This window comes from Lissotriton helveticus, chromosome 8 (genome assembly GCF_964261635.1).
Source record: "Lissotriton helveticus chromosome 8, aLisHel1.1, whole genome shotgun sequence".
NCBI classification, from domain to species: domain Eukaryota; kingdom Metazoa; phylum Chordata; class Amphibia; order Caudata; family Salamandridae; genus Lissotriton; species Lissotriton helveticus.
This window is the reverse complement of record NC_136069.1, coordinates 1466737110-1466763855: the sequence shown is the minus strand read 5'-3', so window position 1 is coordinate 1466763855 and position 26746 is coordinate 1466737110. Positions and strand designations below refer to the sequence as shown.

General features: G+C 43.3%; 1 protein-coding gene across 3 annotated transcripts in view; it reads right to left on the bottom strand.

The window, feature by feature from the left end:
- SYNJ1 (synaptojanin 1) overlaps positions 1-26746 on the bottom strand; it is a 706257-nt gene that overhangs the window by 9099 nt on the left and 670412 nt on the right. For all 3 annotated transcript variants that reach the window (XM_078658404.1, XM_078658402.1, XM_078658403.1), the window contains 2 exons: positions 19752-19860; positions 16635-16858 (listed from right to left, as the gene is read on the bottom strand). In XM_078658404.1, coding sequence (XP_078514530.1) covers positions 16635-16858; positions 19752-19860 — 333 coding nt within the window. The remainder of the gene's footprint in view (positions 1-16634; positions 16859-19751; positions 19861-26746) is intronic.

Sequence of the window (26746 nt, the reverse complement as noted above, 5' to 3'; positions counted from 1 at the left end):
GTGAGGACGTTGTGCCAGATTTTTGTGGTTGTTGTTGTGGTTGCCATTTTTTCTGGTTGTATATCTCGGCCCATGTGTACACTTCTTCAAGTTTATAATCCAACGTGTCTCGTCAATATTTACGGATTTTGCGTTCATTCACTTCTTTCGCGTATCGTTCAAGTTTAATGTTGATGTCTTCTAATGTTTTTTGTAAATCTGGAATTTTATTGATTTCAATCTGTATAATCTTGATTTCTTCTTCTATTTCAGTTAATATTTTTGAAAGCTCCTCTACGATCAATAAAATCAAGTCCAATGAACATTTGTTTAAAATCGGATACCATTTCTCTACGAATTTTTTGCTGTTTTTACAGAGCATTGGCTTCAGAGCTATTCTGAGTCCCCTTGGTATTCTTTTGTTTTTGTGGTAATGAATCAATGTGGTTGCGTGCAACCTTTGATTGATCTCCTTTTTACTCATATATTCAAACTGTCTCAATAATTGTGCGGTGGTGGTTTTTTGTGGAGTGAATTTTCTGGTCTCCTGTATTAACCCATATATTTCTTGGGCAGTAGAAACCTTAGGATTCACATCTGAAGCTGCCCAAGAAATATACGGGTTAATACAGGAGACCAGAAAATTCACTCCACAAAAAACCACCACCGCACAATTATTGAGACAGTTTGAATATATGAGTAAAAAGGAGATCAACCAAAGGTTGCACGCAACCACATTGATTCATTACCACAAAAACAAAAGAATACCAAGGGAACTCAGAATAGCTCTGAAGCCAATGCTCTGTAAAAACAGCAAAAAATTCGTAGAAAAATGGTATCAGATTTTAAACAAATGTTCATGGACTTGATTTTATTGATCGTAGAGGAGCTTTCAAAAGTATTAACTGAAATAGAAGAAGAAATCAAGATTATACAGATTGAAATCAATAAAATTGCAGATTTACAAAAAACATTAGAAGACATCAACATTAAACTTGAACGATACGCGAAAGAAGTGAACGAACGCAAAATCCGTAAATATCGACGAGACACGTTAGATTATAAACTTGAAGAAGTGTACACATGGGCCGAGATATACAACCAGAAAAAATGGCAACCACAACAACAACCACAAAAATCTGGCACAACGTCCTCACAAGAAAGTGTAGTCTCTGACTCTGATCTCGCCCAATCGAGAGCACCGGTAAATACAGCCAGCAGAGTCATAGTGAAACCATCCACAAGCCACACCACCCAACAACCGGCTTTTTTAGAGATAAGTCCAGCAGCCAATGCCCCACCAACAATAGAAGAACAACAAGAAGGGGTCAAAGAAACCGAAGAATAAATAGCCAAAAGGACGAGGAGTCAGATGTCAAAAGCGACTTAATCATAAACATTTCTTCAAAAAATCTCACCACTGCGCAAAAAAAACTTCTCAACAAAGGGACTACATTTGTTCCAACGTATCGTTCTAACCAAGCTGAGACTGAAATAGCTCTATTTAAATTTTTCACAACCTTGAAGTTAAGATTTATCTTTAAGGACGCTCAAGAAACACAAGTAGTAGATACATGGGATAAAGACTTTAAACCCAAGAGTAACTTTTGTGCACCTTTTTCGCACAAAACGATCGAAGCTTTTGAGAGATCAGTGTTATCTGAAGTTCAACGAACCACTTTCACTAAAGCGACAAGAAGCAACCTGTCCCCTAAAGAATGGAACACCTTAAAGAACTTAAGCCAAGACAAGAGTTTAACGTTCCAGAAGGCTGATAAGGGTGGTGGACTTATCGTGATGGACACTGAATTTTACCTCAATAGCGTGAATAATCATGTCCATAATGAAGACATTTATCTACCCTTGGAGTATGATCCCACTCAAGAGTACCAACGGATTTTACAAAAAATCCTCGATCATGCACTGGAAATTAACTGGATTAGTCACAAGACACACAAATTCTTGGAGATGAAATACCCTAGAAGACCGCAACTGTACATGTTGCCCAAAATCCATAAGGATCCAATTAATCCTCCATTCAGTCCCATAGTTTCGGCCTGCGGTTCCATCTCCGAACCCATTGGGAAATTTGTTGATCGGTTTTTACAACCCATTGTTCAGAAGAGTATGACTTACATCAAATACACTACAGCGTTTTTAAATCTACTCAACACTGTGACACTAAAAAAGGATACCACATATTGGTTATGCACAAAAGACGTTACTGCATTGTACACGTCCATCCCCCATAGTGAGGGCATCGAAGCATTGGAATGGAGCCTTCTCAATAGTGATTTGGAAGAACCACAGAAAATATTCATCATGGAGTTGATGCAATTCGCATTGTATCATAGTTATTTTGAGTGGCAGGGACAATTTTTCAACCAATGCAACAGCACATCCATGGGCTTTGGGGGGGGGGGCGCTCTCATACGCCAATATCTACATGCATAAATTCGAGATAGATCACATCTTACAGAATCAAGTTTGGCTTGAAGGCCTCATAATGTTTAAACGTTACATTGACGATATTTTTCTAATATGGAAAGGTTCCAGACAACAATTAGAGGAGAACATCATCTCATTGAACATGTACAATGATCGCATCAAATTTACACACACCATCGAAAAAGAAACCATTGCGTTTTTGGACGTTCAAGTGATGATGCACAACAACACGATCAGTACTAAAGTTTACACGAAAATGACAGACAAAAATGCAAGTCTTTTGTTTCAAAGTTTTCATCCGGAGTCTCTAAAAAAGCATCTACCCACGTCACAATACATCAGATTAAAAAGGATCACCACGAATGACCAGGATTTACAAGAATCATTCAAAGAGCAAACAATGAAGTATCGACAAAGAGGCTACCCACAGGACATCCTGGATACATCTCTCAAAAAAATCATAGAACAATCAAGAGAAACCCTATTACAAGAGAAAGTAAAAATCTCGGATAAGAAAACTATGTGTCATGAAGTATTCCACGGAATCAACTAAAATTAAACGCATAATCAACAGTCATTGGCCATTGATTCAATCGGAACCTGACCGGAAGGGTCTGTACAGTGAAAAAATTACATTTGCATTCCAAAGATCTAAAAATCTGAAAGAACTGTTAAACATACCCAAGAAAGAGAATGTAACATGGAAAGGAATGTTAAGATGGCAAAATTGCACGCATTGCAATAATGTTATTATGGGGAAAACGTTTACCCACCCCACAAAAGGCAATCAAATCGAATTACACCATACAAGTACTTGTGATACTACCAATTGTATTTACGTCATCAAATGCTCCTGTGGCAAAATATACGTGGGACAAACGGAGCGTAAAATCAAAGTTCGTATTACCGAACATAAGAGTAACATACGTCTTGCCAATATGAAATCCACTATAGCTTGTCACTGGAAAGAAGCAGGTCATCAAATGAGGAATGCACTACCGCTCCCTTTGCGGGGGGCGTCTACTCTCCTTGATTTTAGAAGAGGTCTCAAAACCTGGCTGTTTTCCCAATAGGTCTGCCAGCAGTTTCGTTTTTTTCTTGTTTATCTTTTAACCTCTTTTAGCTGTGTTGTGCTATTCTGAAATCTGTTGCCCTTTCCTAAAAGCGCCGGGACACTCTTTTTGAGTAACCGTTGCGCTATACAAAAGAATAAATAACATAACATAACATAACAAATTGCGCAGTTAAGATTCATGATTTTGGAGACTATCCCACAGCGCCGGGACTTGGATCCTGTGAAACAAAGATTGAGAGCGGAGTACTACCGGATTAAAAAACTGAATTCCGCACATCCGATAGGGATGAATGACCGGATCGAACATTCATGTTTTCTATAACAAGATGTCATATTGCCAGCATTGACTGACGACATGTCCTGTGTCCCAATTGAATTGAATTTATGAACTAGAAGATCATCGATGTTTTACATATATTTCTATATGTCTATCATGCACATTTCAGTTTATATTGTTATTATGTGTCCTCGAACAGGCCTCTTTCCATTTCATTTCATTGCCATATGTATTATTCACGTTATGCTCGTTATTTGTATTCATGTAACTTTATTATCCTCAGCCGCATCACCCGCACTTCCTGGTTTGAAGCGCATACACTCACATCACATGGTGGAGGCTTCGGGCACATTTCCTTTTCTCATTGGCCATTTCATGCCGATCACGTGACCTTTAGTTTGCATATCACCATCCATCTTGTTCAGAGTAATGAAAACTTTCTGAAACTTCAGCTACACTCGAGACGCGGCACCGTCCGGTCCTCATGTAAGTTTCTCTAAGCTGCTTGAGCCACGCTTTTCTGTGTTTTTCATGCAGAACGTTACGTTGAACTTGGCATATTTTAGTGTTCGTCCCACCACACTCATAACTTTGTAGTTTTCTCTTGGCACTGTTTTTTTCGGATATTAGGTAATACAGTCACGTCATTTTTCATTCACACCACTGCGGTTCTTATCTTTGATCATTTTTCACTGTCACACATTGGTCATTTAGTCGCTGTGCTCCATTCCGTGGTCACATTTACTTTTTGACACGTTTGGGTTTGAACCTTAGGCATGCATGCTCACTTTTGCCCTATAGTCATGTACATTGATTTGTGATATCGTAAGTGGAGTATCTGATTTGGTCCTGTTTAACCTTCTTTACAGACCCCTGATGAAGGGTCCTTGTTTGTTGACCCAAAATGCATTGAGTGTACTAATGCATTGAAAAAATCATGAAGATTGCACCATAAGATTGTCATGATGCATGCAACTATTTGTTGAACCAAACATCGGATTTAAAAAAAGACTATTGGAGAGAGTTCAATTTTGAAGTTAATAAATGGAATTTCGTGAAGAAACTGATTTGTTTCATCGTTTATCGAGCGCACATTCTGGTGGGTAGGTGACTCTACCCACACCACATACTGTTATTATAACAGTGTCACATAGAAAAAAGTGCCTACAATTCAGTCCGTGAGCTGAAGAACAAATCAATTACCTTTGGTAACACCTTATCTGGTAGAAACTCTATCTAGCAGCAGATTCCTCACCTTTTGAATGATCTCCAGGAGACTATCTAGCAGCAGATTCCTTACCTTTTGAATTATCTCCAGGTATCAGACTGGATCGGAATTTTTTTCGCGAGCAGTAACACTGTGTGCTGGGTGGTGGCATCGTTCGGCTTCGCATGGCGTCTGAAGTGACATGAGCAGTGCCTATATAAGCACTACCACAGCGCATTTACGTCAGCTTCTTCTTCTGACTTTCCATGCCCGGGGCAGGGAGCCACGAGGAACACTTGTGTGGAATACTGGGGCCCTGAAAGGGGAAAGCCTTTTCCCTAGAAATCCGTCTGCAGAGCGGAAAGGATGGGTGGGTCGGTAAGGAATTTGCAGCTAGACAGAGTCTCTACCAGATAAGGGGTTGCCAAAGGTAAGTAATTTGTTAATTCGATAGAGACTTCTGGCCACAGATTCCTTACGTTTTAAATAGATACCCAAGCAATACCTCCCGGGAGGTGGGTCAGCAGACCAATTTCATACGAGTAAGTCCTGCAGGACAGAACAGGCAAACTGCCCATCCAGACAGACCTGACTGTCCAGGCAGTAGTGTTTTGGGAACATGTGCAAGGAAGCCTACAGATCTCTAGGACTGGAACTCCACATGCTAACGCAGTGTTCATGGCTTTAGATGTTGTGGGAGAATGAGCACGCAAACCCTTATGGGGTTGCTTTTTGTCCAAACTATAGCAGATCTTTATACAGAGCACAATCCATCAGGAGATGATCCACGTCTGCATGGCCCGTCCTTTCTTTGCTCCGACATACACCACAAACAGTTGGCCATCCAACCAGAAATATTGTATGCAGTCAAGGTAAAACGACAACAGTCTTTTTGGGTCCAGACAGTAAAGTTGTTACGCTTCTTTAGAAGGATGTGAGGTAGCGTAAAAAGAAGGCAGAGTGATGAATTGGCCTACGTGAAAGGAATGAACACTTTCGGTAGACAGAAAGCTCTTGTACAAAGCACTAGTTTGTCTGGGTAGATGTTAAAGTACAGAGCTTGGATGACAAATCCTGAAGCTTGCCTACCCTCTGGGCAGATGTGGTATTCATAAGAAAGGATGACTTGATGGTAAGGAGCCGGAGAGGACAATTTTGCAAAGGTTCAAAATGAACACACATAATGAAAGGGAGGACAAGATTGAGGCCCACTGAGGCATAATGAAAGAAGAAGGTGGGAACAAATGTTGCAAACCTTTCATAAATCTAATTACAATAGGGTATTTGAAGTGGGATGGCTAGTCAGGCAACCACAGAACAGCTGAAATAGCAGAAAGAGAGCCCTGAGAGTGCCTAGAGTAGAGCCCTGCTGGTATACACCCGTTACGACGCAACTTTTACTCCGCACTACCATTACAACGCGGGCATTACAACGCATGACATTACAACGCATTGCGCTGGGGGGCGCTCTAGGATAAGAGGTAAGTTTAATTTACTATCCAACACCTTCCCTAGGGTCCACGGGGACTGGAGTTAGAATAGTAAATTATACTTACCACTATCCAGCACCCCAAAGCGCTATGCGTTGTAACGGTATTCGTTGTAAATACCGCGTTGTAATGGTATGCGGAGTAAAAGTATGCGTTGTAACGTCATACATCCAGCCCTGCTGGGCAAGAGAAAGAGTGAAGAGAAGAACCTGAAAAAGGGGGGCAGAAAGGGGATCGATCTGTCTTTCTGTACACCATGCCACAAATTTTCCACAATGGGAGGCGTATCTTGGTGGAGAAACGGCTGGCTGCCAAGATAACAGTGCAGACTTCGGGAGGAAGGTTGAAAACTGTCAACTGTCGCCTCTCAATCTCCATGCAAGACGGTGAAGAGTGGACAGGTTCCGGTGGAGGACCCTTCTCTGCTGGTGCAACAGAAGATTGTCCGGAAAGGGCAGCCTGATCGGTGGACCAATGGCCATGCTCAACAGCTCAGGATACCAGACGCTCGGTGCCCAGTCTGGAGCCACACAAATTACTTGGGCCCAGTTGCTCCTGATCTTCTTGAGAACTCTGGGCAGGAGTGGTAGGAGCAGAAAGGCGTACAGGAGTCCTGAGCACCAGGACTCCTGTACGACTGGCACCTGGCCTGGGCCTCCTCCAGGACGGTTGGCAGCACCCGCGCAATCGTATCCCACAGAGTGGGAATAGCGGCCCATAAGGCAAGCAGTGTTCACAAACCTCAGTACCAGGCCGGTGGAAGAAAACATCTGCTTGCCTATGTTGTCCAGCCTCTCGGATTCCCGATCTGGGGGTGTGTTTGGGAATGCACCCGCATTTACGTGGGAAGTGCAGGCTTGGACTACCAAACTCTCTGGGGTACAGTGTTGTGTGAGGATGTTGGGGTCCCTTGGGGTGAGGCGGTAGGCAATCGTCAAGTTCACAGGAGCCCCTTTGTTGGGCTTGGACTAAGCCCCAAGTAGGACGTCAATAAAAACTTAATTAAATGGGAGAAGTGGTTCTAAGGAGGAGGGGGGGAGAGGACTCCTGGTTGAAGCACTTCTGTCAAGGCGTTCGTCTTGATGGCCATCGAGGGCAAGTTAATGTCCAGGACCCCTGCCGCCCTCCTCACCACCACTGCAAATTACACTCCCTCCCCCGTATCCATGGTAGTGAGAGAAAACATGGCAGTATCTGGATAGGTATCCAGTCTGCTGGCGTTTGCCAAATCCTCACAACAGTCCATGTTTGCATTATAAGGCTAGTATTCTTCATGGTCCAGTGAACCCTCCTACTCCTCCCCAAGTCCTAGCCCATGGGAGTAAGTCTCAGGCTCAGGCCTGGAAGACATAGCTCCAGTCGGCTCTGTGCTGGAGTCAAGTATCAGAAAGGGGACGACGCCAGTGGCGCTGAGGTCATCTGCATCATCGTGGGGGAAGGTCAAAGTGGTACGACCGATGACAATCCGGACCCATATGATGGCATCAAAAAACTCTTAATTGGGTGGAGGTTGCTCCAGCTCCCGGAAACGAGGGGAGGCATGGAGATGGCCCAGCCGCTGGTACTACCGCCGAGCCAGACCTCGAATGTTGACGCTCCCTCGTCTAGTCGGACAAGGCAAAGTTGAAGATCTCTACAACTGCTTCTTCTTGTGGTGGACTTACCCAATGGCCCGATGACTCCGAGTGCATTGCGGATCTCAGACACCGCGAACCCTCTCGGGACCTTCCTCTCAACCATGATCTGGATTGTTGCGACGTCGAGCCACCAGGAGCTTGAGGGATGGGTCCCTTAAGGCCTTTGGGTTCATGGTGCAGCAATCGGAGCAGGCCTTCGAATCGTGGTTACATTCAGCGCACCAAAGGCATACATGATGTGGGTCCGTCACCGACATCGAGCCATGACAGGCACAGCAGGGCTTGAATCCTGCCTTCCGAGAGGACAACCCTGCCACACCAGGAGGAAAACCTCAAAAATACTCAACAAAATGTCATAAAGGTTTAGTGAAACATTGACTAAGGAATACCTCTTCTCCAGATCTGCGGTGACTGACATGGAAAGAAAATAACTGATGTCAGTATGCTGGGGTGGTACAACACACGCCACTTCCGGCGTGGACGACACCACCACGTGTAACCGAACTACAGCACCTACCGGCGTGCAGGGGTACTACTCGAGAAAGAATATTGGGATCCAGTCTAACGTCTGGAGATAATTGAAAAGGTAAGGAATCTGCAGCTAGAAGTGTCTATCAAATGTGATGCTTAATAACAACACAATTTTTCTGAGAGGAGTTTTACATTGCTGGAATATATAAGCTCCAGCAGAGTCTCCACGAGGAATGATAGAACCCAACTGATTTGGCATGGGGATGAAATAAACAACTTAGGAGGAAACAGCGCAGACAGGGGCTAACGGGCCACAACACTCGTGGCTGGAGAGGCAAAGGCACTCCAGAGGGAGCTGTCAGAGACTTAAAAATCTGCAGCATAGATTCTATAAAGGTTTCTATCCAGCGAGGTCAAAGCAGGCATAGTGAGCTCAGGCATGCCCGAAACAATTGTGGAGCAGGCTCAGAGTTGTTAGAAGCTGGAGAGATGGGTCCAATGAGTCCTGACGTTGCAACTTCTTGCTCGACTTTCAGTGGTGAAAGGGGCTTGAATTTAACTTGAAAAGGAGGCCATGGCATTCATAGAAAGGGGCAGACAACAAAAATCACTGCTTGTGATCTGATGAGTGAAAACACATGTGAACTAAACTTGGAAGTTCTTTTGAAGACTACTGTGGCATCTTGAAGTCATACTGGCAAGTAGTTCTGCTTTTCCTTGTGCTTGGAGGACTAGGAGGAAGAGATGAGGAAACAGTTTGGAGATTCTTTTATTTTCTTATGCCTTTCAGTAGCAGAGTTATATGAAAGTTGAGAATCTCATGGCTTCTGCCTTCCCAAGACACTAGGACCATAACACCTATCTCCTGCAGTCAGAAGATTGATAACACCTCTCAGAAACGTAGGCTAAATCTGTTAACATGTAGAGCAAGCCTAAGAGCCTTGATAGGGCCCAGACAGCACATGCACCTACTAAGGGGGTCTATCACTAAATTAAAGTTCTTGCACTTTATATATAATCAGGCTTAATCTGGGCTAAAGCGCCAATCAAAGTAAAAAAAAAACTGAGAAAGATCACCAAAACAAAGTTGCAAAAAAGATACACAAAAACAGAGCAAACGCTCTAGATCGTGGCATCTGTGGACATAGATAAAACAAACTAAAATCATTGACATCAGGACTGGTAGCACTGAACTACATAATTACATTAGATGATGCCCAGACAGCTCTGTGTGATGCCACCTAGTGTCCAATAATAGTATAAACATATGGGGAGCAGAGAGGGTTGAACATAAAAATTAACTGTAACGATCCCGCCCCCCCATTCAAGACCCCCCCCCCCCCAGCTTACCCGTCCACTGCACATTGGGTATCGTGTCGCGGTGTAAAGTGTTGCTGCTAGGCCGGATCCCGCTGGGTAGTCGCGTCTAGTGAGTTAAGTTGTAGGAGGCGGAGGTATCTGGGGCATTTTAGTTCCCGGAACTCTTGAGCTAAGAGAGTCAGGAATGGCTGCCAGAGCTCGCTAAACGTCGAGCCTTTCCCTGCCAACATGAGTGAAATCTTCTCCATCCCTAGTATGTGCCACAGCCGCTAAAGCCAACCTGTGTGTGCGGGAATCCGAGGAGTCCTCCAATGCATTAATATACTTTGAGTGGCCGTACCGAATGCTATCACGATCTGTCGCCCTCTTCTGGACTTTAGGGGATATGTGAGAGGGTTCGAGACTCCTAAGAGGACATAAGCTGGAAACCTAGGAAGTTCCGTGTCAAGGTGTTTGTCAATTTCGTCCAGGATTTGAGACCAATATTGTTGTTGGAGCTCGCATTTCCATAGGAGATGGACCAACGTTCCTTTCTTCCCACACCCTCTCCAACAGTCAGCACTGTGTGTGGGATCAGCCTGGTGTAGCCGGTCGGGGGTGTAATACCAGTAGGATGTTAATTTGGTTAGTGTTTCTGTGAGGCCCATATGACTCGCGGTGTGTCGCGCCCTATAGTATACCCCTTCCCATTCTTTGCTGCGGAGTTCGCGGCCGAGGTCTCTCTCCCAGCGAGCACGGCCTGCATTATATACACGCGTGTATCGAGTGACTAGCATTTTATATATGTCGGAACTCAGTTACTTATCTGATGACCATGTGACAAGCCACCGTTCGTAAGGGGTAAGATGTCTTTGTGCCTGCGACCTGTAGTCCGGGTGTAGTGCCCAATGTCGCGACTGCTGATATTGCAGCCTTTAGGATTCGGGAAGGCCGTAGTCGGATCTAAGCTGAGTGAAGTGGATTACGCCTTCTACATCAAATAAGTGACCCAGTGCTTGGCATTCTGTGGCTCTTCAATGTATACAAGACGTCTTGCCTATCCCAGGGCAGAAGTAAGGAGTGTATAAAAGTGGTGTAAGGGGAGGGGAAAGTAGTCAGACTGTGTCTCTTACTGGTCTGGTCCCATGTTGTTTGTTTAATGTGGTGCGGGTGATGTGTGAAGCGAAAAGATTGGGTGGTCTCTGCGATTTCTTAAGGAAGGGGATTTTCATAAGGGAGGTGCCTGCCAGACACTGCTCGGTCCTGGACTAGCCAGTGCTTCTCCAATTCAGTGCGGCTCCATTCGACCAAGTGCCGCAATTGTGCGGCTTTGTAATAGCGCGTGACATCCGGGATCCCGAACAGTATCCTTTAGAAAGGATGATGAATATCTCCATATCCTGGACTAAGACAAGGCTAAGTTTCCATTACATTGTTTCATTATGGTGTACTACATGCAACCGAGGCAGCGCCGAAGCACAGGTAAATGCAAAGCAGTGGTTGACAAAATACCAATACATGTACTGTTTGAAAATGTGGGAGTCCAGTAGTTGTCTATAACAGAGTGTTTGCTCAATGAGAAGAGGCGTTCGATATCCCATACGCTTTATGAAAAGTATCCCAAATAGCTGATACAATACTGGTTTAAAAAAAAATAGGGTAAAGTTGTTGTTCTAAGAAGTTTAACTACATGAATTAGTGGCTTATTTCAGCTCAGTCTATATGTCAATAGGGCCTTAGAAATGAGCAGACCTGGATATCCGGCAAAAAGTGGCAGATGTCTTGTCCGTCAGATTTTTACACCAATGAATATGTAACACAGTGGGAGAGACCTCCAACATTTTTGGGTGGATGTCCTGCATATACCAAACTCTAGATTTGGCCCTTAGTCTATTGTATTTGTCCTAGACAATATGTCAATAAACCCTGCTCATTAGTACACACATTTGTAGTCAAACGCATTAAACCTCACTACTAACTGCAGTGCAAACAGCAGACTGATTGTCTCAAACTAATGTTTTGTCCAGAGTTACTGAAATCAAGTATGTCAATTACGCTTCACTAAAAATGACTCGTGTCACACCGTGTGGTGCAAGTGTATATTTAACATTAAATTGGAAAAAAAAGCCAGCTGAGAGGGAAAGTCAGTTGCGGAAAAAATAATCTTTTGGAAAATCTGTATCCAAATACGGAAACTGACTGAATCTTTCACGACCCATGACTGGTAATGAGATAGTTTCCTAGAGTTATTTTGACCCTTTAGCACCCTGCTTTGGGTTACCTACTGCGTAGAAACGAGGTCTTTTTATGACTAACACGACATTTACAAATAGGACAGTAATGATTTGACATTTTAATAATGATAAACATACAATATCAAAAACTTGTGAAAGTTAAAAATGCTACAAAAAAAGTAAAAATATAAAAGTAGGCTAAGACATGGTTAGGGCTGTGCGTTTGTCTGTGCCAACACAATGTAGCTGCTTTAAAGCATTTGCAATATACTACAATTTGTCAATTTAAATAGAATTTGCAAACTTGCTCGTTTGAAATAAGCAAGTATCTAGACAGCTCTTGCATTCTTGGGTGATCTCTTGTGAATGACAAAATGACAGCCCTAGGCATGCTGGTCTCTAAAGGAACAGGGGGACTGGGATCAAATTACGAGTGAGATGGCAGATGTATCAAACCAGAGGATTCATACATCTCATCAATCAAAATAAGGTAATGGCGATGAAACAGAACGCTATTAAATATTCAGGTACCTGTTACCCTGAAGGTTGTTCCTGCTTGTGAGAAAGACAGACATCAAAAGGAAGAATTAGGCGAAATATTGAAATGCACCTAGAGTTATCTTCATAAAAAAGTCTTGCCAAATAATAAATGGTCTATTTTTCAGTTGAACAGTGGTTGTGACAGGACGACTTATATTACAGACACATATACCAAGGTCTGACGTTCCAGTTGAACAAAGACAGGAGTACTGCAGAAAAATACACTCATTTGAAATGGCTCATATGCTTTCAGTTAAACTTGTATTAAAATCATGCAGTCATTCAAAACAGTATGAAACATGAACATAACATCCCTTATTATTTATACTACGGCCTTCCATACTTAATCATAATTCTGAAAAACGTAATACACTTTTAATTGAAAAGTAATGATTTGCATTTAACACATCTTACCTTTTCATGTTCAAATTTGTGTACATGCATGTCCCAATATTAATGATAAGTTAAGGTCAAAGAGTTAAAAAAATGGCATTGTAAGCATCTCTTGATTGAAATCTAATTCTCTAATATGTTGTTCAGAAAACAATTCCTTACCAGAATCCGTGCTGCATGCTATTTAACCTAGCTGATCCCTTCACTGATCAATTGATTGAACACTTTGATCTAAAAAAAAATATGAGGGCTATTTTCCAGAACTTTAAATTAAATCTGGATTCACTTATGATATGTTTATTAAATGTTTGTGTCACGGCCCCTATTCTTAATGTATCCAGTTTTTATTTTAAGAAGTGCAGGTCCAAAATGAGGTGAAGAGCTTTCCTTGCTTCTTTTCTCAACAACTTGATCACCCTTTGCAGGAGCAGAGAGAAATTCGAAGCTGGAATGGAGAAAAAGCAGTGCGAGACACGTGACTGCTTTCTGAGGAAGGGAAGAGAGAAACTACATAGGGTTATCCTCAGAGCCACCAATCTTAGGTCAATTTCCTCTAGGCATCTATAACGCTCAAAGCAGTACCTCTTACCCTTGTGCCGTGAACATTAGGAGGAACAAGTAGAGGACCAGTGGTGTTGTTCTATTTCTTCATGTGCCTCTTGTTTAGTGTACTGGGTGAGGGGATGTGAAAGTAAGTACACTTTCCTTTTTGTCCGTGTTGACTCTGGCTCCGGATCCACCCCTGTTATTTTCAACCGAGTTTGGGGGTTTACTTGAATTTTCTTGATCAAGTAATACCTCCTCTCAATTGAGAATACAGACTTAGTTTTATGTGTGACTTCTCCTGCTCCAATCCTTGTCACTTTACTTGAGAGGATTCAAGTCCCCCCTGCCTTCCGTACATAATCTTATGATACAGCCTTTTGGGTTTGCCTGCCAAATTTTATTCCTTTCAATTGTCAGATTTTGAATTGAACGTAACTTTACAGTTTTTTAATTAGTATTTACGCTAGTATTTGTTGACCTCTATGGTATTCTAAGCTTTAGAAGATCGTATGTACAGTTGGCCTCGAAGTGACACAAAAGAAGTTGTGAAAAGGACATTAGGACTGAGAACATGAAAGTGAGATGCCCTTTTTAGGTCTCACATGGCGTTGCAGCGCAACGCGCTGCTCGCTTTGCCAGGCATGCAGTATACAGTACAGTGGGGAGAAGCTCCGCCCACTGTCCGTGCATCTTTTTCATTGGCTTAAATTGTAAATGCTGCATTCTCATTCGTTTTCAGCTTGTTAGTCCCACCTCCTGACAGCCATGTCGTAATTTTTCTCAGGGCATGGCTATCGGCCCCTTTACTTTAAAAACTCTTTTGTTCCCCTGCCTCCCCCATTCCCTCCTGCAGTTTGTAACTTCTCTGCCCACCACCACCACCCCCAACTCCTGTTCATACATTCTTGGACGCCCGCACTTTTGTTTACAATGCAATAGGTCTCGTGTAAATATGAGTCCTATTGCATTTGTAAATGCTTGTTTTCTTCTGGGATTGGCTGGGTGAGTTTGCACTATATTTTGCCTGACCTGTCCAGATGGCTATATTACGCATGCGTCCAGCAGCCGCTATAAAGACGCTCCTGCGCTCGAAGAGGAAGGTGTTTACCAGTGCGCCTGCGTCTTGTTTCAAAGTGGCGTCCATAAAGCAGGCGAAAAGGGCAAGTACTCCGCCAGCATAGGAATATCAGCTGACTGTACTGTAACTCTACATTAATGTAATAATGTCGCAGCATTTAAATTCTGCATTCGCACGGTGAAGTACTTTCATGCATGTTATGGTGCTTATGTAGTGTATTCGTTTTATAATGTCTGTCTCGTTTAGACCACATTCCTGAATGTGTGATTACAGTGTCAAAGCCCCAAGTTAGTTGGGTGGCGATCCTATTATGTTGACACAAAAGAAGTTGTGAAAAGGACATTACAACTGAGAAAATTAAAGTGCAATGCCCTTTTTTTTTTTTACAAGCACTGGGTATTGCGACTTCTGCCAGCCTTTTGGCTCTCCAAAAACTTGTTTTGTCATTTTTTTGGTAAAGTTGTATGTTGGAGGAGTTGCTGGCCCTCATAATATTAAATAAAAACAAGGACTTAACCCCTTCCACGCTGATGACGAGCTGGGCTCGTCATGAGGTAGCCTCCTGGCACGCTGATGACGAGCCCAGCTCGTCACGTAACATGCGCTTTTAAAAATCTCAGCGTACGAGCGGAATTCCGCCCGCACGCATGCGGTTAAGGCACTAATATATATTTGTTCTCAAAAAGCATATACTAATATAGTAGTCCCTGCCACTGGAATGAAAGTGGGGATGTGCAGAATGCCGTCACTCACAGTAAACGTAACAGTGACTGAAGTGGGCTGACCAATAACCCCATGCTTTATGCTGAAGTGAGCAGAGGAAGAAAGTGAATGTGAAAACAGACCAACAGATGAAGAGGGCTGGTTGCAAGCCCCAATAAACATATTATATCAGTAATTTTAGTAAAATCAAAAGGTCTTGGCTAACGCAAGACATAAAAAATAAATACATTACTTATTTTGAGAATGCTGGAGAAATCTAAAACTTAATTACAAATAGCAAAAAACCCTCTCAACTGCAAACTGTAATAATTAAAGTGTCTCTGGAACACAAAATTCCTGTTGGCAGAAGTTGGGACATCCTTTTAACAAGGTAGAAAGATGGATTTCTCGAAGTCGTATTTATATTAGAGTCAAGGTTGTATGATAGTACACTATGGTCGTTAATACTGACCTACATTCATATTGGGTCCTCCATACTGTAAGTATATATTTACTATTCTTATCTTCACTGCATATACTTACCTTGGAATGTGAGCATCAGTGGACTTAAGTATAGTAATTATATACTTATCTTACAATGTAGTGGAAGACGATGTAGTGGATACCATATTATTGTCACACGATACACTGTATGGACTATTGGGACCACCCCGACCCATCCTCAAATGTGCGGGACCCTTTCTGTTCCCATTAAAGCAGTAAGCAACAGACAACATATTTCCAGAGAAGACACCAAGTTACGACTGTAAACCAAATACATGGGGTCAAAAGGAGACATGGTCAACATATTTCTCTGATAAAGTTAGCATCTGCTGCAACAAGACAACGCGTGCCCCAAAATCTTGAGAGATCTAAACCAGATCCTAATCTCAAAGATTGTGATGGGTAATACTAACAAGGCAACATCGGATTCAACTCCCCCAAATGTATGTGCTTCTATCATTTGATCAACAATGAAAATACTTTTCAAGTTTATTGAAATTTGGTTTGTGTTAGTAAAGTTTTAAAAATCTGCTCTGGTGCTGGCTGAAAACTGCAAACCGATACTCTGTGAGGTGTCATTGTGAAGCTCTTCACATACCTCAAACTATGTACTTTCATCAATCAAAATCAGTGGTATTCGTGGTGCCATCCCCGTTCACGATTAATGGAGCGTTGTACATGCACACAGAACCACATAGTGGAATATGCAAACTAACAAGTAAATAAGTATTAGGAATTAACACCGTTTACTTACTTGCTGTTGAGAGGAAATAGCTTCCGAAGGCAGGTTTTGGGCTGATCTGCTGCGAGGAGGAGGCTGAGGTGGTGCGTCCAGGGATTGTGCAGGAATTGTTGGAGAAGTGGAATTTGAAATTATAGGCAACATAGGCTCTTGTAATTTTTGTGAAACTGGTGGCGGAATGGGTTGAATAGGAGTTGCAAGCTGTGGCTTAAGAGGCTCCGGGAGTGAAGGAGACACTAAAAAAGACAAAGATGCAAATATTTTAAATAAAACCTTGTCACAAAAACACAACATGCTATCTTAAAGATATTGCATTTACGCAGAATTAGACTTCTAAAAGAACAAATTACTTACCTTCAGTAACAGCTTTTCTCGTACACACTGTCCAACTACAGAGTTTTCAGATTGTGAATATCCCCAGGCATCAGACTGAAACTTTAAATCTTCGTAGCAATTTCTTCACGAGTCGGTAGGTGGATACGTACAGCTCCGCAACATATCCGGCCCTCAATGGATATGGAGGTGGGGCCCCTATATACGAGTCACATCCGCACGCTGTCTGTTTCTTTCTGAACTGCCTGTACTTACAGGGTCCACAGAATTCGAGATTTGACTGTGAGCAAATGTTTCAATAGATGGTTTGTTAGTAGACAGTAGGAGTCCATTCCACAGAACGGGGAAAGGTTGGTGGGTGTGTGAAGAAGCCAATTTGTTCCACAGCACGTGTGAATACCTACCCAGGAGACCACAGGTATTCAATGATCTAAGAGCAAGGCTGGCAAATGAAAACATGCATTTTCTGAATGTTTCAATTGGCTTTAACTTCCTACCCAACAATCCAGGGGGGCTGTTCAATAGCCATTTGGGTTCAGTCGGCTGGCGGATGCCTGCACTATCAACGTCTTCGAGGTGGGATGTTGTAGTAAGACGTCTGTGTCCCCAGGAGCAAGTCTATGCAGCCTTGCCACCATCCTACTGACTGGTGGGTAAGATCCTGGCTTTGCCCAGGTGCCTACAAGCAGATCAGTCAATGCCTCTTTAAAGGGCAGAAGAGGTTTCTGACTGATTTGTGTGTGGTTGAGGTCGGACTTAAGTGAGCACATTAGTTCTGACCTTTGCAGTTTGAAGGATTAGGTCTTAGACCTCCGCCGCCCTTCTAATCACTGTCGAGAATGAGGAGGAGTGCTGTGTTGCTAGGTGATGACAGGCCAATGTCTGAGGAGGTATCCATACCATTGGCATTCTGTAGGTCTTCAAAAATGTTGCAATCATCATGATAAGTAGCACCCAGATAATACTCATTGTCATCAGCATATGGTGTACAGTCAGAGTCAGCGTGGTGGTCAGGAAAGGGATTCATTTTACAGTCTGATAAAGCTATCGGATTCGTGTCTGGCGTCAGTGATGTTGGGACTGATGTTCAGATATTGCACAGAGGCGTCTGTGTCCGTGCCGTAGGTGGAATCGGACATGTGCTGGCCTCGGAGGCAGTATAGTGGGCGCCAAAGGTAATTTTCCAGCTGATTGTGGAGCTGGATCTGAAAGGGGCATTTACGTTAGGTCGAAGGCAAGTAGAGGGGTTTGCGCCATGGTCATATCCACCAGTTGAACCCCAACTGGCATCCACTTCGATTCCATGGGGCCAGAAGGTGCTCCAGAGGGACCCGGTGAGGCACCAGACTTTTGTCCATGGGCAAGTGAAGCTCGTGGAGCTGTTGTGGCATTGCTGTCCATTGTGGATTGTGATAGGTCTGGACCAGGGGACGTGTCATTTCCTAGTGCAGAGATCAACTCTGTGGCCTTGAGATGCCTGGAGAGTTGCACGACACAGTGGTTGACGCTGCAGGATGAAGGGGCCCCGTATTTGGATTTTTTATGTGTCTTGGATTTTTAGGTTTCCTGGACTTACCTGAGCCTCGTATCCTCGAGGACGACCAGTCTCAAGACCTCTAAGCAGAAGCAGACATGAATGCTGTACCACCAATGGGGTCAAATTGAAGGATATGGAAGCCCACCTAGGTTTTGCATGTCCTTATAAAGTCACCGGGCCTGTGAATTCATGTCAGTACGCTGACATGCTACTCCTTTGTGACTAGCAATATCCATATAATGTGCAGTTCAGGGGACATTATCTAGTATATATCATAGCAAGTTTGTTTGCTCCAGTTTACGACACACTCTACTTTTGAAATGTGATAAATTTACTTTATTAGCATCACATCTGCAGGTGAAGCTCAGCTAAGATCACCAAGGACGGTGGGAAAAACCTTTGCCATTTTTGCAGCTGCAATGAATAGAAGGTGAGTGCCATTAATCGGTGAAAAAACAGCATTTCTAAACTTTATGTTTATTAATGGCAGTTTAGAATGCAGAAAATCCATTAGATCTGACATATCTGGAAGTTTTACGTTAATGTGGACATTTCTGGGTTGCCCCCTCTGCCTGGAGGGAGGATCAAACAGTAACTCGATTTTTTTTTATGTCTTCTTGGTGTTACCCACATTAGAAACACAAACAAATGTACTCATATTAAATGCAGGTGAAAGTGTGCCTCCAAGTTGAGAACGGTCCAATATACAATGGGGTTGTGGTAGAGGAGGAAACTCATAAGCTAAAAAACATAATTAAAAAATCAAGTATAGGTTTTGGATAGTCAAAAATAATATTCAACTGAAGACTTCTATTGAAAGTAAATCTCTCACATGCAGATCAGCTAATCTGCAGTTTGTTATAACCCTGTGAATAACGTAGGTACACTTATATCTACCGAAAATCTTCAATTTGAGCATTTTACTATCCTGTTTCAGAGGAGTGACATCACCTGTACTCCTGTAGAAGCCACCTTTAAACTGAATTCATTCCCACCCTTAACCATTAGGAAATACTCTGGAAATGACAGAAGTAAGAGACGAAAACACAACAGAGTACCAGGGTGCTGCAAGGATGCACAGTGTTCATTTTAGGGATGCACGCGGAGAGTCAGAATGCAATTCATAATTTGCCAACACTTACAACTACAAGACATCAGCCCAACCTACTCTGTAGTCAGCTACTGGAAGATACAACATTCCCAGGTCTACTTCAAACAAGTGCGGTTCCATTGTACATTATTGATTAGTCCGGCAGTACCTTTTGTGGGTTCAGCTGCTTTATTTTCAGATTCAGGTACCAATCTCACCATCGATGGACGAGGGGTACTCTGTGGTACACTAATAACTCCAGCTCGAGGAGGAATCGTCTGAAATGACAAGAGCCATGGAACAACATCCGATTACCAAGAACACCGCATCAACAATTATCTTATGCGATAAAGCAATTATAATGCTAATCAATTACATACACCCCGCAGGTGATTGGTACCCTAGAGACAACTGAGAACTCTGTGCTAGTAGTTTACAGATTGTTAAAACATAGTAAAAACATACTGCTAACAGACAAAGCCATGCACTCCTCAAAACATTGTTTCCACAAAGGTTATCTCCAGTGTTTTACTCTATTTTCACCAAAAGAAAGTACTTACGATACACAAATATACCTCCTGCGACAGACCCTGGACCTGCTGACCTTCAGGTGACTCCTCAAGACCTGGCTGTTTGATCAGTAGCGGCCTCAGCGCATTGAGGCCCTCACGGGTGAGTAGCGCGCTTTACAAATGTATGATTGATTGATTAAACACTTAATTTTCCGAAGACGCCAAATCTTCAATTTTTTTCCTTGTGACAATTTGAATTCGAGTCTAGCTGCTCCATTTAACGAAGGCATGTGTTGGCCCTCTCTTCTGTGCTGTGTGAGGTGCGGGTATCACATTTCCAGTGAAGCGGTCACAGAAGACCTCTGATCTGTTTACTGTACACCGAATGCACTTGCACGGGGGGTTGGGGGGGTCTTGCTTTCTTCTAAAGTTAGCTAGGTTTTGCTCAATTCGTTTTGTTTGGATTAAAGTAAACAAAACAAAATCTGATCACAATAAAGAACCAAATCAAAGACAGTCAACTTTCCCCTTATCATTAGTACAGAAGAGTTACTGTTAACCAGGGTGAGGCAGAAGGGTCTTATAGAACACAACAGGAAAGTCGTCAGTCCTGGGTACCTTATTTGTAGGCATACCTTTCAATGCTTTTTGGATCTCCGAAGGTTAAATAGACTGTTCTAATTCATTCCAGTATTGCAGGAGCTTAGGGATCCCAAAATTCCTAACAAAGGTTTCTATACCTGCGACAACTCCACGGCTATGTGTATACCACTGTGAGAAGGGGCTCAAAACCGATCGCTTGTCTATTCCATTCACCACCCAGCTGATCTCTGCTAATCTGATTGTTTTTTATATGGTTATCTGACTACATTGTTGCGCTATTAATGACCTAGCCAGGAGTGTTGCTATCTTGTTCTTCTGTGTAATACCTACCCAAGCTTCAGCATCATTTTCTATGCCCTATTAGTCCTACGGACATTGAACTGTCTTGTCAAGGTCGCTAGCTTCACTCTATTTGAGAGAGATGTTTTTTGTTTATCTATTTTTTTTCCAAGTCCCTCAGTTCATTGACTACTTTCCCTCCAATGAGTTCACTTTTTCCTCATTCTGTCATCAATGATGGCTTTAATGTCTCCTAAGGGTCACCTGAAAGATGTTCCATTGGGTCACCAATAATGTATCCCCTTCTAAATCCTCATTTTAACATCGGATTTCTGTACAGTTCATGGTCTACATGCCCTCACGACCCTGTGGATCTACTTGTCTCACCATGCCATGAAACCTTTAACAGGGCATGTTCCAATATAGAAATATCTGACATAGCTGGTAATCGCAAATGTCGTATTAGCAATCAGGACATAAAGATATAATTGATGAGGATATATGCGATATAGGATAAAAAAGAATACCCTTGTTCCCCCGGGCGGAAACATCTCTACCAGTCTCCGATGTCCCAACCCTGCACTATTTTTCAGAGATTTTTAGAAGCCACTGCAGTGTCTGATGATCCCTTTGTGGCCCTATCTAGAGTAGCATCCCACACCAAAAAGAATTAAGCACCCAGGAATACCTCCTCAACCATTCTCTCCAACAGCTTATTCATGTTAGCCTGCAAAAACTTGCCTTGGACATTATTAGGTGCATAAAGGATTATGAAGGTGATTGAGGAATGCCCGATCTGTAAGTGCAGTTTTATATACTTGCCCTCTGTATTCTGCGATACCCCCATTTTCTCCTTTCCAATCAATCGCTTGCATACTGTGCCTATTCCTGCTGTTTTTCCGGGTGCTGTGACACAAAATTGGTTCAGATATACCTTACTTCATATCCTAAAGAGATCCATCTGTAGAAGATGGGTCTCTTGGAAGAACACTATAACAATTTCAGGTCTGATCACGTAGTGCCAATTTTATGCCTCTTTTTGGGTTTATTTAAAACTCTCACATTAAGTGCGGTTACCTTGAATGTTAGTGGTGGCTGACAGAAGCAAAGTACTTGCTCAACTCTACCCACACCTTTTCTTTGAAGCAATCCATGCTGTAAAAGAATATCCCCCCAGATCAGAAAAAACAACAGCTTAGATATATTTAATACCAACTATGATGGCAAATAGTATGCCCCCTCTACTATTTTCAAGAAAAGAAAAATACAAGTATCACAAAAGCAGGTAGAATGTCCGTAATTGGGTCGTAATGGATTTCCAGCCTTTTTATATCCCTTCCACCAACGGCCTCAATCTCAAGAGTATTTGACCTCTTTTGGGGCCTTGAAGCAAAGTACAGCATCACTGAAATCCCTTATTTCTCTGAACCCTCCCCCTATAAACTACCAGCTGGATAGCCACATAGGCTAACATTAATGTGCCATTAATATTGCCTAAAGTCTTCCTTTGACGTTTAACACTTTAAGCTGGGAGCATTTATCTTTAAACGATCTGATATACTGGCTCCTGGGAGAGCCTCCCCTTCCTGGCGTCCCCTGTGAACGTACAATTCCCTCACCACAAGGCAACCACCTAGGGTTGCTCCTGTGTGGATATTTCTCTGAATTCTGCAAGGCAATCCTTGTTTTGACCTCACTTATTGTCCTTTACTTGCATTCCACATGAATTACAGTGTTGTCGGACGAATCAAACAATATATGATTTGTTTGTCATTGAGGGACTGTATGTTGGGTTTTAGGTCCTTCCACTGTTGGAAAGTTGAGACAACTAAGTCCTGAAATAAGAAGATCTTGGAGTCTTTGTAGAAAATATGATCAGATTACTGACTTTTCTTGTAGTGTCTTCATTAGGTATGTAATTCACAATTTTTGCCACTAGGTCTCTCATAAAGAAGAAAACAAGTTACTTACCTGTAACTTCAGTTATCCAGTATTGGTATCTTTCATAGATTCACATGCCTGAATCATTCCCCGTCGTCGAGGCGGGAGTCCCACGGTAAATAAAAAAGCAGTGCCAAAAGCACTTTGCAGTAGTAGGCCCTAGAAAAAAGGCCTGAGGCCTATATTATAGTAGCCTATCTACCTCCTTATGCTAAAAGACCCAAAGTCTTTGCTCCAACCAATCAGCTCACAGCACCCTCTAGAACCTTCCCTGTAGAGCCAGCTCTCCTCAGATTTTCGTAGCACAAGTGGGAACAAGTATCCCAAACTTAGAGAACTGACTCTCCGGGGAGGAGGGTGGGTTGCATGTGAATCTATGAAAGATACCAATACTGGATAACTGAAGTTACAGGTAAGTAACTTGTTTTCTTATCCAGTATTGGGGTATCTTTCATAGATTCACATGCCTGAATCAGAATAGCAAGCAGTAAGCCAGGCAAAGTCGGTTGCGGATGGTGGGAGACTTATTGCAGTGCACCCCCATGAGTGTATCGTCAACAACCAACAAACGTTTAGAGATTGAACCATTACTACATCACGTTCAAGTTCAACATTGACATTACGCATTTTCTTTCTGGAAAGAAATCTTAGGCATCATACAACAAAAACACAACATGTTAAATGCTTTCATATAAATATCAATACAATCTAATAAAAGCATATACTTTAAATGAAATAAGTGAACATCAGTACCTGAACATTCTCCTTATGGAAACAGGTGACGTAAAACAGCTTGACCTACTGCCGCATCATCCTGATTTGCTGATTGTAGGCAGTAGTGTCTTGTAAACGTGTGGACATTCTTCCATGTCGCAGCACGGCAAATGTTCTCAAGCGTCACTCCTGCAAATAAAGCCGCAGACGCTGCTACAGCTCTTGTGGAGTGAGATCGAACAGACCTTGTCAATGGTCGATTAGCCTTGACGTGGCAGAATTGAATCGCGGATGCGATCCATCTTGAAATTGTGGCTTTAGTGACCGCTTTCCCCAAAGTATTTTGACCATAAGCCACAAACAATTGATCTGATCTTCTCAAAGTTTTGGTTCTCTGAAGATAGAATTTTAAGCATCTCTTGATGTCTAAAGAATGCAATGTCTTTTCAGCCGGGGTTGACGGGTTTGGAAAGAAAACTTTCAGCTTGACAGGTTCATTTAAATGAAACTGGGAAGGCACTTTCGGTATGAATGTTGGATTTGTTCGTAAAGTGACATAGTCCTGGGAGAAATGCAAAAAGGGCTCCTTTATAGTGAAAGCTTGAATTTCTCCCACTCTTCTTGCGGAAGTTAGCGCCAATAATAAAGCAACCTTCCATGTTAAGAACTTTAGGTCGGCTCTATGGATAGGCTCGAACGGATGTTTCATCAGTTGTGATAGAACCGTGTTGAGCTCCCATTCCGGTGGTGAGGGCTTGACTGGTGGATAAGCCCGGAACAGACCTCTCATAAATTGCTTGATTAGCGATGAAGAGCAGAGTGACTGAGCATTGGTCCTCTTTCTGTACCTGGATAAAGCCGCTAAGTGGACCTTTATTGATGAAAAAGAAAGGCCAGATTGCGCCAAGTGTAACAAATAGGGCAATATCTTTTCTGCCGATGCCTCTATAGGGTGCAAAGCACTAGAGATGCACCATGCGCAAAAACGCTTCCACTTGAGACGATAAGTCTTTAATGTACTCTGGGCTCTTGCCTTCTCTAGAATGTCCCGGCATTCCTGAGGAATTTGAAGATGCTCAAATTCTAAGAAGTTAGGAGCCATGCGTGCAATTTCAGTGATTGAGGATCTGGGTGAAGTACCTGACCCTCGTTGCGTGATAGTAGCTTCGGAACTACCCGCAGCTTGATCGGTGGCTCCTGAGAAAGTAGCATGAGTTCCTGAAACCAATACTGGCGAGGCCACTTGGGAGCAATGAGGAGAAGGCGACAACTCTCCACTTTCATTTTGCGCACCACTCGTGGAATCAGAGGGATCGGAGGGAAAGCGTATGCATATGTCCCTGACCATCGCATCGAAAGGGCATTCCCCCTTGACCCCTGTTGAGGATACCTGCTGGCGTAGAACCGGCATTTCTTGTTCTGTTGGGTCGCAAATAGGTCCAACCTGGGTTTGCCCCATCTCTGAAACACATAGTTCAACTGGCCGTTGTCCAGTTCCCACTCGTGGCACTCTGACAAAGTTCTGCTCAGTTTGTCTGCCAAGGTGTTGTAGAGGCCTCTGACATGCTCCACTTTGAGGGTTATGTTGTGAACTGTTAACCACCTCCATAGCTCTTGGGCTTGTTTGGATAGTGTTGCCGATCTCGTTCCTCCCTGCTTGTTGATATAAAACATGCTTGTGGTGTTGTCCGTTCTGACTAAGACCGAGGATCCCACTATCCTGGGGAGGAACGCTTGAAGAGACAGACAAATGGCTTTCAGCTCTAGGCTGATGATGTGGCATCTCTTGTCTTGCTGAGACCATCGTCCCTGCACTTGCAGTTCCTGGAGGTGACCACCCCAACCCTCCATGGACGCATCCGTTGTAAGAATAAAATCCGGAGGATTCTGCAAGAATGGAAGCCCCTGCTCCAGATTGCTGATCTGAGACCACCATTGGAGTGCGTGTACCATCCTGTTGGTGACTGTGATGGTGTCCTCGAATGAACCTGTCGCTTGATGCCATTGACAGTTTAGCTCCTCTTGCAGCGGTCGCATCTTTAGACGCACCAATGGAATGAGGTTGATGGCTGAAGAACACATCCCCAGAAGTGATGCATATAGGCGAACTGAAAGTGACTTTCTTCTTGCCAGCTTTCTGGCTAACACCTGCAGACGGAGTTGTCTCTCTCGAGACAAGGATGCCTTGCATTCCACCGTGTCTAGGCAAGCTCCTAGGAACAACAGGCTTTGTTCCGGATGCATCTGAGACTTGGTTTTGTTGATTGTGAGGCCTAGCGATGCGAAGAGATTGCAGCATGCCGTAATGTCGGCTCTCACTTTGGCTTCTGATGGACCTTTGACTAGCCAGTCGTCCAAATACGGGAAGACCTGCACTTTTGCTGCCCGAAGAGCTGCTGCCACCGGGGCCAGGCACTTCGTGAAAATCCTTGGGGCCGACTTGAGGCCGAATGGGAGAACTTTGAATTGATAATGGGCGCCTGCCACAGTGAAACGGAGGTACTTCCGATGGTTTGGGTGGATTGGGATGTGGAAGTATGCGTCTTCCATGTCCAAGGAGGCCATGTAATCTCCCTCGTTGAGGCAACTGAGAATGTCCGAGAGGGTGACCATTCGAAATCCCTGCTTCTTGAGATATTTGTTCAGATTGCGCAGGTCTAGGATCGGTCGCCATTCCCCGGTTTTCTTTTTTATGAGGAAAAACCGGGAATAGAAACCCGTCCCTCTCTGATGGATTGGAACCTTTTCTACTGCGTTCTTGAGTAGCATAGCTTGAACCTCCTTGAACAATAAGTGAAGACGAGGGGGAGGGGGGCCCCTGGGCGGAGTTGGTGGAGGTTTGGTGATGAACTCTAGGGTGTGACCATGTTGGATCAAGTCTAACACCCACCGATCCGATGTTATATTCTGCCATTGTTGTTGAAAAGCAGATATTTTCGCGCCCACGGGAAGGTAAGGGGTTGGAGGCGGCGCCCAATTGCTCTCACTGTTTCTTGTGACTGTCTCGTCCTTGGTTGTTTGCGCGCCTTCTTCCTCCTTGACGAGAGAAACCAGCCGATCCAGATTGTCTGTAAGAAGACTGGTAGTTTTGACGGTATTGTGGTTGATACTGTCT